Genomic DNA, 11980 nt, shown 5'->3' on the forward strand with positions numbered 1-11980 from the left:
TTTTAAATTAGGTAATCTATATAGGTAGATTAGATAACTAGTAATACTATTTATACTTAGAAAAGGAAGGGTTTAAACTAGGTAGTAACTACTATTTATACTACTATTTATATAATATACTAGAGTTTTATTATTAAATATAAGATATTATAGGAATTACTTAGTAATTTATATAAGAGATTTATATTAAAGAGTAATCCTACCTATATAACTAGGTTTTATTAGTAATAGTATAACCTAGATTAAGGGTTAGATTATAATATAAATATTAATAAATAGCTTATTAATTAAGAAATAGTCTAAAAATAGTATAAGAGAGTAAAAATAACTAAGGCTAATAATACTAATAGTTAATTCCTTAATACTATATTAGTTATATTATCTAGTTTTTATAAAACCTAGGTTCTAAGATTATAAGATAAGAGCGATATACCTTTTACTAAGTTACTTAACTAGTATAAAGCCTACTAGAATATTACTTATAGTAAGCTAAGAGTTTAAAAAGGTATCTTAAAAGTAGCTTTTTTAATCTAATAAGGCTATAAAGAAGCTAAATAAAGAGTATAATAATAGTACTAGCTCTAAGAAAACTAGCCTAGAATTTCTATAATCTAATAGAATATTATAGGTAGCTTATATATCTATTTTTATTAAAGGTCTAATATCTTTTATTATTTTAATTTAAGTAGAATTGCGATTTGCTGAACCGCCGCCCTTTTCGGCGCCGGCTCGGTCGGGTTTAGCGCCGCCCGCATCGGGTATCGCGTCCGTCCATTTGGGGCTTAGTCTTCCGTAACAGGGTTGGCGCCTCCCGCTAGCCCGGATCGGGTTCTGCCGTCCCCCGCCGCCCGCCGCGCGACCTCCGCCATCTATATAACCCGCGGTGCGTCGCTCGACGACCACATCTTCTTTCCCACACATTCTCTGCCCGTACCTCTCCATTCTGCCTCGCCGACGCCACTCTCTATCTAGCTGACGCGGCCTTTGCCCGCCGGTGAAGTCCACGCCCTAAGCACAGCCTACCTCCCCACTCGCGGAGATTGGAAGGGGTCGGCCTGTTCCAGCGACCCCCCTCAATCACTCGACTTCTCAGTCCTGCATGGCTCTTTGCTGCAAACTATACAAAAAAAAAATGGCATTTTTAGCTGTCGTGCCTATAATCCTCGGGCTGACATTTGGGAGTCTGGGGAGCAATCTGGGAGGAATACCGTTTTGCAATATCCCATGGTTTGGCTTGCGAATGCAATGCAGCTCACCACAGATTGATCGCCTCACCTCTCCAACTGGGCTCCATTGCGAATAGTCAGTAACTCGCTAATTCGACCCGCTTTCGCTCAGTAGCCAACCGCAAAAATGCCTCAAGAATCTCCGCCGCCGCGCTGAGACATCGCCGTCATCCGTGAAATCGGGGGCATGAATGTTCAGCTTGTGTGATTGGTGGACTTTGGGCTGCGGCTGGCTCCTAGGATCGTTCCATTGTCAATCACTTCCTGATTCCTCAATTGTCAGCTGAGGTGCCTTGAAGGCTGCGACGTTGTCCGAAAGTTACTACTACAAACCAAGACGCCCTTGGGCAAGGTGGCTTGGCTGATTCGCCGAAATATTCCCCACTGATTATAATGCGCCATCTGAAAGAGGCATCAGCGGGGCAGCGATATTGCTGCTCGGTAGAATGGGGATGGCAAGGCGGTACACCGCATGATACTCTGATACTTGCCTAGCATTGCCCTGTCATCGCCGGGTATTAAAGGGGCGACTATCCACCTTTCTTTCATCCAGATGATTCTGAAACGGACACACCCGATCCCATTGCACTCCCAGCCTTCCTTGCTTGATGTTGCCGTCATCTACCTAATTTATCTCTGACTACTTTCTGAGAAATGGGGATCAATCTTGACGAGATCCACTTTTACCACGGCCCAACTCGCCCGCGGCCTTCTACCAGCGCAGGAGGTGCGAACCCCCGTCACACTACGACACATGTGCCACACCATCTACAGCAATCCTTTCAGTTCTTTCCCACTGGGTTCGACCTCCATCCAAGGCCTTTTGCGATGCCGTCCGGGCAGCCGCGACCACTCATCGGTGCAACTCACGAGTGGAACATATTTGACCTTGAGATCAACAATGTTTCCAGTCATACTTGCCCTGAAATGACGAAAGTGTTCGAGCCTCCAGCGACAACAAGCATGCCAAGTGCTAGTAATACTCTGCTGGAACAGGGGGCGTCCGCGCGGCCTTCCTCAGGGTCGGTGCTACCGACGGGTTCCGCAAACTCAACTCCATACTCTTCAGTGCCAGACCAAGTGGATACTACTTTTCATGATATACAAGGAAACGAGTCACCGGGTAAGTCGGCGCAATCTATAATGATGAAATTCTATTCCGCATTGTCTTAACTGTCTCTTTCCAGATGCTGCGCCTGAGACTACAGAAATTGAGACTGCACTCCCGTGTGTGCCTAGTGTGGCCGCGCCCGAAGAAGCAACACCTGCGTCGAGCGACCCCTGTGTTGTGGGTGATTTCCAACAAGAATCGGCCACGCGGCAATCATCTACGACTGGCTTCTCAGACAGTCCGCATCTTGGGGAATCCGAGAATGAAACAGAGCCAAGCCAGACATCTGCGCTGAGTGCAACCCCGTGTTCCAGTGTGGATCAAGCCAAGGAGTATGGTAGAGATTCGGGCACTGATGAAGACCATCTAGCCCCATCCGGGCCCTCCCTACCCCCGAATATGCGCTCTGTTTCAACAGGTTCTCGTGGTCAGACGAAATTGAGTTTCGACATTCCAGTACGCTACCCATCCATTGCGGTGGTCGTACCACCGCCATCCTGGAAGCAAGGACCCGCCAGGACAAGCAAAAGGGCCGCTGCAGCAGTATGTAAAAAGAGACTCCGCTCAGGTCGAAGGACCAACCATCATCATGATGGGAACAACACCGATAGCACAGAGCAGCCGAGCCGGAAGAGGAAGAAACGCAGGCCTTCAGACTCATCTATTTCCGCTCCTCCTCATCGTTCCGGTGAATCTCAGGGTATACGCGGAAGTGCTCTCCTGACTATTGAACCGAATTCCGGTCCGAACCCGGCGTATTTTTTCACTTTCGTGCCCGACTCCAACCTGATGCAATTCTGTACCCAAGCGGCAGCTATTCCCGCAGAAGAAATACAGTACACCTCAGACGAGAATGCACTGCTGGTGCGGCTGAAGGAAAAGGAGGCAATACCTTGGTCGGAGATTGCAAGTCACTTCCCTGGCCGGAATATGTCATCCCTTGAAGTCCATTATTTAACCAAATTACGCCACAAGGCCAGCTCTCGGTCTGGGAAACTGAGGAGACGCAAATGAGAGAGTATGTTGTCGGTGTACTCCTTGGCCAGCCTTTGTCAATTTATTTCCGGCGTGCACAGTATCCTCCAAAGCCGTTTCCTCCAATCCTACTCATAATCAGTAGCTAGCTATACTAGGAAAAGTTGGGCTCGTTTTGGTTCCTCCCGCTCATCAAAAGAAGCTTTGAATTTCCATCCGGCACTTTTCGAGATTCAAGCGGGCCATGAATTCGTGCAAGCTTTGGACGGCTGAGCCATGGTTGCCAATACAGAATATTCACATAATGTATATGTATGCGCCTGAAAGGGGAGTGGTTGTTTGTGATAGGTCTATATCCCATTGGATGACTGCTTCTCATTTCTCCACTTTAGAGTCGCGAACTTGGTGCCGCCGTCTTCAAACCTTGATTTGATAAAGTGCCGGCCGATAGTTCTGTCCGAAAGGATATTTTCTTTGTATGTGTTAATATTCTTTCCGGAGGGAATCCTTGCATTGAACAACGTCTATCTCATCGAAAACAGTTGCACATGCTCGCAAGTATTAGGTAGCCACAGCCGTCTGGTGCTTCATTCCAAGCGTTCTATACTTTACCTTCGCAATTTCGCAATAGCTGTACATGTACTTGACCTCGCTTGACTGATTTAAGCCCGTCAGGTCTATGAGATTTGGTAATGGGGTTAAAAGATGGATTTCGACGATTGAGTGCGCATTGGCTTTGTAAATCCGGGAGAACCACTACATATTAGCAAAGCTCCTGGCAAAGCTTCCAACCACCTATCTACTTTAGGTATGGAATTCGCCCTACCATTTTATCACATGTGTAATCATATTCATCCTAGGTAATTTACACCACCACGCACCGCCATGACCCCCTAGCCACTATACCAAATACAGGATGGTTATATCGTAGTAAAACCCCTAAAAATAACAGGTTTTACAGTGGCACCGCCCCATTCTCCAGTTCCACCGGTCACAGACCCGCCTATCTACCTACATATGTAGGTAATCTCCAAAATATAAACCGACTCGGATTTAATAAATACATACCTTGAAAGTCTGTTGGGATAATTTGTCTACCTATGGTCATTTTAAGCCGCGGAAATCCAATACAAACGATTGATTTTTCTTACCGATCCGAGTCATTTTGCCATAGAGCTCCTCTTGTTAAGATTGTTCCCGATGTCTTGTTCAGTTCGGATTGTTGCGGATGTGCAAACATTTCATTTGAATGGTTGCAGAAAATGAGATATTTTAATTGGGCCTGTCCCTCCCATCCATGGCCCTAGGTACATGCATGCTGTATCTTCACCCTATGAAGGTTGCGAGCGAATAATATGCAAAACACGTGTCGCAACCCATATGGGTGCGAGCTATGTTTGCTTCTGCGGCTCCTCAGGATGACGTGATATAGCTCAGCCTCACTGTACATAGCCGCTCACTACGTCCCCTTGTCGGTGCTCTGCTCGAAAAGAATCCCGTATCATGGCTACGCGTTTATAGTCTCATCCCTCGTCCTGATCATTAATGACTTGATGAGCGCCATTTTATGAGATGGATTTTACATTCAAAATGGGCCAGAATTCTCCAAGTCTGCAATATCCGACATCTTCGGCAACTTTGATAGATTCAGATGGACGGGATCAGTATGGGCTGAAAGTGCTTTCAGAAGGGAAAGCGCCCGTCACTATCGAGTAAGAAACGTTTCGGCTCGCAACAACTGATTATCGCATACCTTCTAACAACTTTCAGTATAGTCGCAGTGCACGGTCTCGGAGGTCACCTTCTTCGAACATGGACACACAAAAGCCAATGCTGCTGGCTAAGGGATTTGTTACCCGTGGATATTCCGGACGCACGAATCATGACTTTTGGTTATGATGCAAAAGTGATAGGATCTTCGATGAATACATTTAAAGACAGCGCCCAACTGCTGCTACAACACTTACTCCTTAAGCGTGACCCTGAGCTGGTATGTGTATTTGAGACGAAAGCATCAAAAGAGAAGAATATCTTTCTAACATTTAAACTTTAATCTGAAGATCCCTTCCAGTCGACCTATCTTGTTCATCTGTCATAGTCTTGGGGGACTTGTGACCAAGCAAGTACGTAGGCCCCTTGTGATATCCCGCGTTCTCTGATAGGTATTAACATTTAAACTATTTTAGGCTTTAGTCAAAGCTTCTTCATCCCCAGAGTATAAGGCAATCCGTGGATCTACTCTCGGTACAATATTTATGGGAACGCCCCATCGAGGATCTTCCGTCGCTTCTCTGGGAAAGGTAGTTGCCAATATTGCTAGATTGTTTCCTTTTAGCATCTCAACATCGCATTTGAATAGCCTTCTCCCGGACTCGCGAGATCTTTCGGAACTTTCTGCTGGATTTCTCCAAAACATCCAGAGCCCTCCAGTAAAAGTGGTCAACTTTTTTGAGAGCAAAACAACCAAGATTGGTCTTATGAGAATTCCCGTGAGCTTGACCTAGCCTGTTCGTGCATGTGGCATCTATATTCATTTTATTGACCCGGAGAATAGATTGTGCCACAGGCATCCGCAATCATGGACCCAGTTGGACCTATCCGAGAAGGGATCTCTCTAGATGGTGATCACCGTCAAATTTGCCAGTTCTCTAGTGGGGATGACACTCAATATCAGCTTGTTCTTCGAATAATCCAGTCAATTATGGCTCCAGAGTCTGATGGTTCACCACCCCAGGTCGAAAATCCCAGAGGTAAGTATGATTGAGGTACGACATCTGCGCTCTATTACTCATATCAATTGAAGCAGGTCAATGCAACGTTGAAAGCCTACTTTTACGGTTACAATATCGCTCGGTCCCTTGGCTGCAACCAGTAAAGGGAACATGTCAATGGATCTTCGATTGTCTGCCCGTCAAAAAGCTAAGGCGGGTTGATGAAAACAAGATGCTCTGGATATATGGCTCACCAGGTACTGTACTGAGTTCAATAAATCATCAATGTGATGATTGATAATCGAAAAGGTCTAACTCTTAATAGGTGTTGGGAAAAGCTTTCTCTCGTCCTATATCGCTAAGAGCCTCAGAGCGGAGACCGACGCGATCGTAGTCTACAACACATTCAATTCACAGACATCGGGTAGTCGAACGGAAGCAACCCTTGCTTCGGTCATATTGGGTCAGCTTTTAGCAGAACCCACATTAAAAGATCTCGTCCTATCTACTTTGATGGAGTTATATCGAGATCGTCCTGATGAAATGCAGATCTCCTTTCGAGAAGCCCTACAGATCCTCTCCAAGACTTGCCAATATAGCCGACGGTGTTATCTTGTGCTTGATGGCCTAGACGAAATGGCTGAGAGTACAACCACAAAGACACGATTGCTTTGTGCTCTCCTGGATTTTCAGCTGGAAGGTCATGCTCACGGTCTCAAAACTATTGTGGTTTCCCGGGATGTCACCCCCTTTCGAGAGATGCTCTCTTTCGACCTGTCACTCCAAATTGGAACAAAACATACAGAAAGCGATGTGGCGGCGTTCGCTAGACTCCACCTGAGCAGAATGGCGCTACCAGACTCAATGATCGATCTCGCTAGCATCACTGTTCAGCAGAGATCCCGTGGTCTTTTTATATGGGCCTCGTTATTCATTTCTAGCCTTCAAATAGAATCTAACGAGAAAGGCGACCTTACTTCCTACCTCTTGGAGGCAGAAGAAGGGTTGAGCTCATTATACGCGCATGCAATGCTACAGCTACACCGGTCATCACCAGAGCTACTAGAGCCTCGCAAACTGGCCCTTACTTTTTGTGCAACCGCTGATGTGCCTCTCGATCTGACCGATATAGATGACGCTATCAGATTTGGTTTGAATTATCGTATGGATACTGTGGAGATAGTTCACAAGGCATGCGGTCCGTTTGTTGAGGTGACTGACGGCAAAGTCTCGCTTTGTCATCTTTCTGTTCGAGATTATGTCTTGGCTAGAGATACAAGAGGGAATAACATTTTCCTGCCAGATTCTGAAATGGCTGCCCATGCAACAATGGCGACCATATGCCTGGGATATCTCTGCCTTGATGATCATCAGCAACCATTTTCATGCGTACCATGGCACGATTACCAAGAAAGTGGACAATACCCTCTCCTCAGATACGCATGCCTAAACTGGGAGAGGCATATGAGACAATCTGGTCCGCTAGATCCGAAATTCTTGAAGATTCTCAGGAAATTTGTTACATCCAATGCCGGAATTCGCTGGGCAATTTGCTACCACCCGCACTTCCAACGCAAAATGGGCGAAAGTCATATTTCGGCCATTGGAGAACTTCGAAGTGTATTATTGCGCGTCAAAAACAGTGTGATAAAGAATGCTTCCACTGACGCGCGCTACTCAAGCCCAAACGCAGAGATTTGTCAAGCCTTGGATACGTTTCTCGTTCAAGCGTTCGAAACAGTTCTGGCAGTTGAGAGAAGCCTCGCTGGCACAAAATCCAGGAGTACTATTGAAAGGCTTCTTGAGCTTTCCAGAGTACTACAGGCCTGTGGTAGTCCCAAACAGGCACAGTTGACTGCCAGGGAAGCGTCAAGTATTGCAACAGTTCGCTTCGGCGTAATGGACCCATTATCACTGTTCTGTACGCATCACAACCTTCTCTTAGAGCTCAACAATATGCCCATGAATATGCATAGCGTGTCAAAAAAGGACATTCTTCAGGGCTTTCGTGATCTGAGCTTCTTAATGAACGAAGTGTTGGGGCGGTATCACCTGGAAACGCTACGATGCTATCATGACATGGGCCTGGCGCTATTCCGCAACCAGCAAGTCAAGGAGAGTTACCATGTGCTGAAACAGGTATACGAAGACATGAGAAAACATCTTGGCCCATCCAGGCTCACACAGCGAACGGCCAACAACCTCGCAAATGCACTATATACCCTCCGTCGATTTAATGAGGCGGAGTCTATCCTGTTATCGATTGAAGATGTACAGCAGCTTTCTAGGGTTGTGGTGTCTGTCGAGTTGGACTCATATCATATCTACAGCTTTGAAGCATTAGCACTACTGGCAAATGTTTTTTTGCAGCAGATTCAGCCGGGCAAGGCTGTACCACTTCACGAGAGGGCCATTGCCGGTCGGGCGCTCTTAATTGGACATGACGCAGAACTATTTCTCTGGGTAAAAAACTTGGGATTGACTCTAATGTACCAGAAAGAATTTGGAAAGTCATCTTCACTTTATGTGCTTTGGATCTTCAATGGCCGTAAGAACATTCAGTCTGGGAAGAGCGTGGCGATGCTGCGTGAAAGTTTAGTTGAATGCCTCGAGGTTTGGAAATCTGCCTCCCAGCAGGGTCTCTGTGAGGCCCCCGTTTACGATGAAAAGGTTACAGCTGCGCTCGACCAATCTCTTGACAAAGATCCACTGGTTTTGAGTGTAGGTTCGCCACGTGCATCTCCATCATCTTTCACCTTGAACGAGGGCCTTTACATTGCCACTCTCTGCTTTTTTCTTGTTCTGGCTTTATACATTTGTACCCATTTTTCAACCTTTAGGTAGAAATATTCGAAATTGAGGCGGTCTTATTCAAATGATCAACAGCGTATATATAGCATTGGAGCTAAGAGTATTATTCATTGACTTTGTTTGCGATATAATCTCCTTGAGGTTTGTCTTTTGTCGCAGACATCTGGACGCACGTCCCGTGCGGGACAGGCTTCAACATTGAAGGGAAGAAACAGGCCCCGGAATACACCCCCTTTTTGTAATCCCACACTCCCCTCCACCTACTCGCCCTAAAAGGGTTAAGTGCTAATCTCGTTATACATATTTGTCTCTTTTTTTTTCTGCTGTATGTACTATAACAATATGGTCCTCTATGTTAGGGCGAGGGGGTTTTTGCGTATGTCGGACAGTGTCCAGCACTTGAGGGCTACTAGCCCTGTAAGGCTGTTAGCGGGTAAGTGCCTAGGTATAGGGGGGCTAAGTGGGAGCCTAGAGGGGTAGTACGGCTGAGCCCTTACACTAGGTACGTACTGAATTTCTCTTGGCGCTTTTCAATGTTTGGTATTATTATCACAGTATACATATGTACCACGTCAAGCGTAATGCATATGGCAAAGGGTCTCATTGGTTGACTAAGCTTGAGTGAGGCTGAGCCATGCATGCCACCTGGGCACTTCATGCATGTGGTGTTTCAAAAGCTGCAGAAGCAAACATGGCTCGTATCCAATTATATCACAACACATGTTTCGAATGCCATTCGCTGGTAACATATACGGTATGAAAGGCACTAAATACTAGTGTCTCAAGCGCTATGTATTAAGTTGAGGGGTAGCCCTGGCTTGCAGTCTCTCGTATCCTTCTTTTACAGATTGACTCTCCCACAACTGCAATATCTCAGGTCTTGCAAAAGATTTACAGCTTCGCGACAACCTGTATTGAAATAGATATCCGGGGTGATTTTCCCAGAGAGGGTTCTGTGACAAAATGATTTGGATCGGTAAGAATAACCAGTCAGCTGGTCGTTTGTATTGAATTTCAGTAGCTCACAGTTGCGATAGACAGAGAACCTTTTCCGGCGGACTTCCAAGGTACCTCCCGAGGTCGTCTCTTTATGTCTCCAGGGCGAGCCCAAGGGTGCTGATACTCTTGTATAGAGCCTACAACTACTACCACGCAAGGAAGTACTACAACTACCACGCAAGGAAGTACTACAACTACCACGCAAGGAAGTACTGCACCTCCAGTCACAACGACAAATGGATCCGGTTACGGTGGTGGTGGTATTCTGAGACCGGAGGACTACAGCACTTGAGACCAAAGGGAACACTGGGCAAACCGCGCTAAGGAGAGAAGAAGAAGAGAGCTAGCCTCTGCCTATAGCCCAAAGCTCACCTCGGGCCCTTGGCCCAACCCATGGCGGAGGCCTAGATACAGTCGTGATACGTATTTCTGCTAAGATTTATGAAAGTACCCCACTTTATTTACCAGAATACACCTGTAAAATGCATGTCTAGGCGATACACCGCATTATCTATTTATGTTCTATTTGATCGTATGTATGCTACGTGGCACGCTAATGTATGTGATCTGGTGCCTAGACCCCTTTGTCGTGAAGCATTCATAGGCAGGTGACGGGGTGGTCAAGTGTTCCTTTGAGGGGCTGCACGGCAACTTCCCTCAGTTATAATATCTCATAGCCTCCCGTCGTTTGGAAATTTCCATCCACTTTTCCACAACTATCGGACGACGAAATCATCCAAGTTTTCTTACTGACTTCGACCGATTTGCAAACCCCTATCAATTTTACACAAGCTACATTGCTGCAAGGGAACATAGGAGACCATCGGTAAGTTCCATAATCCTTCCAACGAGCCCCTTGTCGCTAATTAATTTATTTCATAGCCCCGAAACTAAGCGAGGAAAACTTCGAGATACTTAGCAATATGACGGTAACCCACGACGAAACTGCCATCGCCAAGGAGTTGGCCACATACTGCTACGGAAGCTCTCAAAAGGGGCTAGGGTCGCATTGGAACCCCGACGCTCTGACTGATAACTGTGTCTTTGTCTGTCTCGCGTTTCTACTGGGTATGACTGCCCCCGAGCTCAGCAGAATAACTGGAGAAGCACAGCCAATCAACGGAAAACCTATGCAACCGGATGAGATTTGGACCTTGTTAATGAAGGTGAAGGAGAAGGGGTTGGCACACACATTTCAGATGTCGGAAACACCGTTTGAATACGACTGGAAATGGGCAAAGGATGGCGATATGATACTTTACGAACGACCGAATTCATATCGTCATTGTGTTGTTGGCAATGCAGATTTTCAAAGGGATTTACAGCACAGTCCTGGGGGGCCCAGTGACGATACGGGAATGAACGTCTCATGGGAGATCACAAAGAAAAATCCGATGCACAAGACAATCATGGTGGCGAAGCGTTTCCGGCCCCACAATGAAGAGATTGCACAGATTGACAATTACGGCGAGTACGGTTTTCACCGGGGTATGTAGGCGAGAGCGGTGGATATTCGAGCAACCCACCAGAACCCCTGTTCACGGCACTCCATCGGCCGCAACTAAGCTCTGCCGATTTTGCCAATTTTTCCATGAAAATATTTATTTCAGTAATTAATGTCTCGATTCTGATATCAATGAGTCGCTGAGCCCAGTCTCATTTGACTTACTAGTCGTTGCTTTTGATTGAATATCGTTTCTTGAATAGTGAGTCTGGCCACAATCTCCAGCGGCCTTTAGACAAAGTCATGCTTGGCCTGTGCCCATATCCTCCCCTCTAGGGTTATGAATGGAGGATCATTGACTTCGATAGCCACAAAATTTCCCAGATTGTCGTCCTACAGTTGCTCTTCCTTTTATCTATTCCAAATTGGTGCCCCGAACGGGTATTAAGTAGAATCCTGGAATAATGTTAAACTTCGCAAGTTGCCTATAAAGCGATCGACAACTCAAGATGCGCAGTCATGCAGTTCGTTACTGTGCAAAATTACGTATTAGCTACAGGCTCAGAAGCATTGCTGCTTGAAATATTTGCGATATGACCAATACCCAAGAAAAACATTTAAATACATGAACTCATGAACCCAAAATCATTCGAATATTTACGACGGATGAATGCATTGATTAAGATCTCAGTCTGTTTGATCG

At 46.0% G+C, this 11980-nt stretch overlaps 2 protein-coding genes across 2 annotated transcripts; both read left to right on the forward strand.

The window, feature by feature from the left end:
• Positions 1-1880: 1880 nt before the first annotated feature.
• On the forward strand, positions 1881-3351 carry PEX2_070350 (SANT/Myb-like DNA-binding domain-containing protein; the record flags this gene model as incomplete). The annotated part of the gene is made up of 2 exons (XM_016744306.1): positions 1881-2349; positions 2414-3351. 2 exons carry the CDS (start codon positions 1881-1883, stop codon positions 3349-3351), a joined length of 1407 nt encoding a protein of 468 aa, XP_016600085.1.
• Positions 3352-4902: 1551 nt separating this feature from the next.
• On the forward strand, positions 4903-11329 carry PEX2_070360 (tetratricopeptide repeat protein; the record flags this gene model as incomplete). The annotated part of the gene is made up of 11 exons (XM_016744307.1): positions 4903-5024; positions 5083-5302; positions 5373-5435; positions 5499-5801; positions 5867-6062; positions 6349-8744; positions 9194-9210; positions 9968-10093; positions 10328-10391; positions 10650-10659; positions 10716-11329. 11 exons carry the CDS (start codon positions 4903-4905, stop codon positions 11327-11329), a joined length of 4131 nt encoding a protein of 1376 aa, XP_016600086.1.
• Positions 11330-11980: the final 651 nt, after the last annotated feature.

This window comes from Penicillium expansum, assembly GCF_000769745.1.
Source record: "Penicillium expansum strain MD-8 chromosome Unknown contig229, whole genome shotgun sequence".
Lineage (NCBI taxonomy): Eukaryota > Fungi > Ascomycota > Eurotiomycetes > Eurotiales > Aspergillaceae > Penicillium > Penicillium expansum.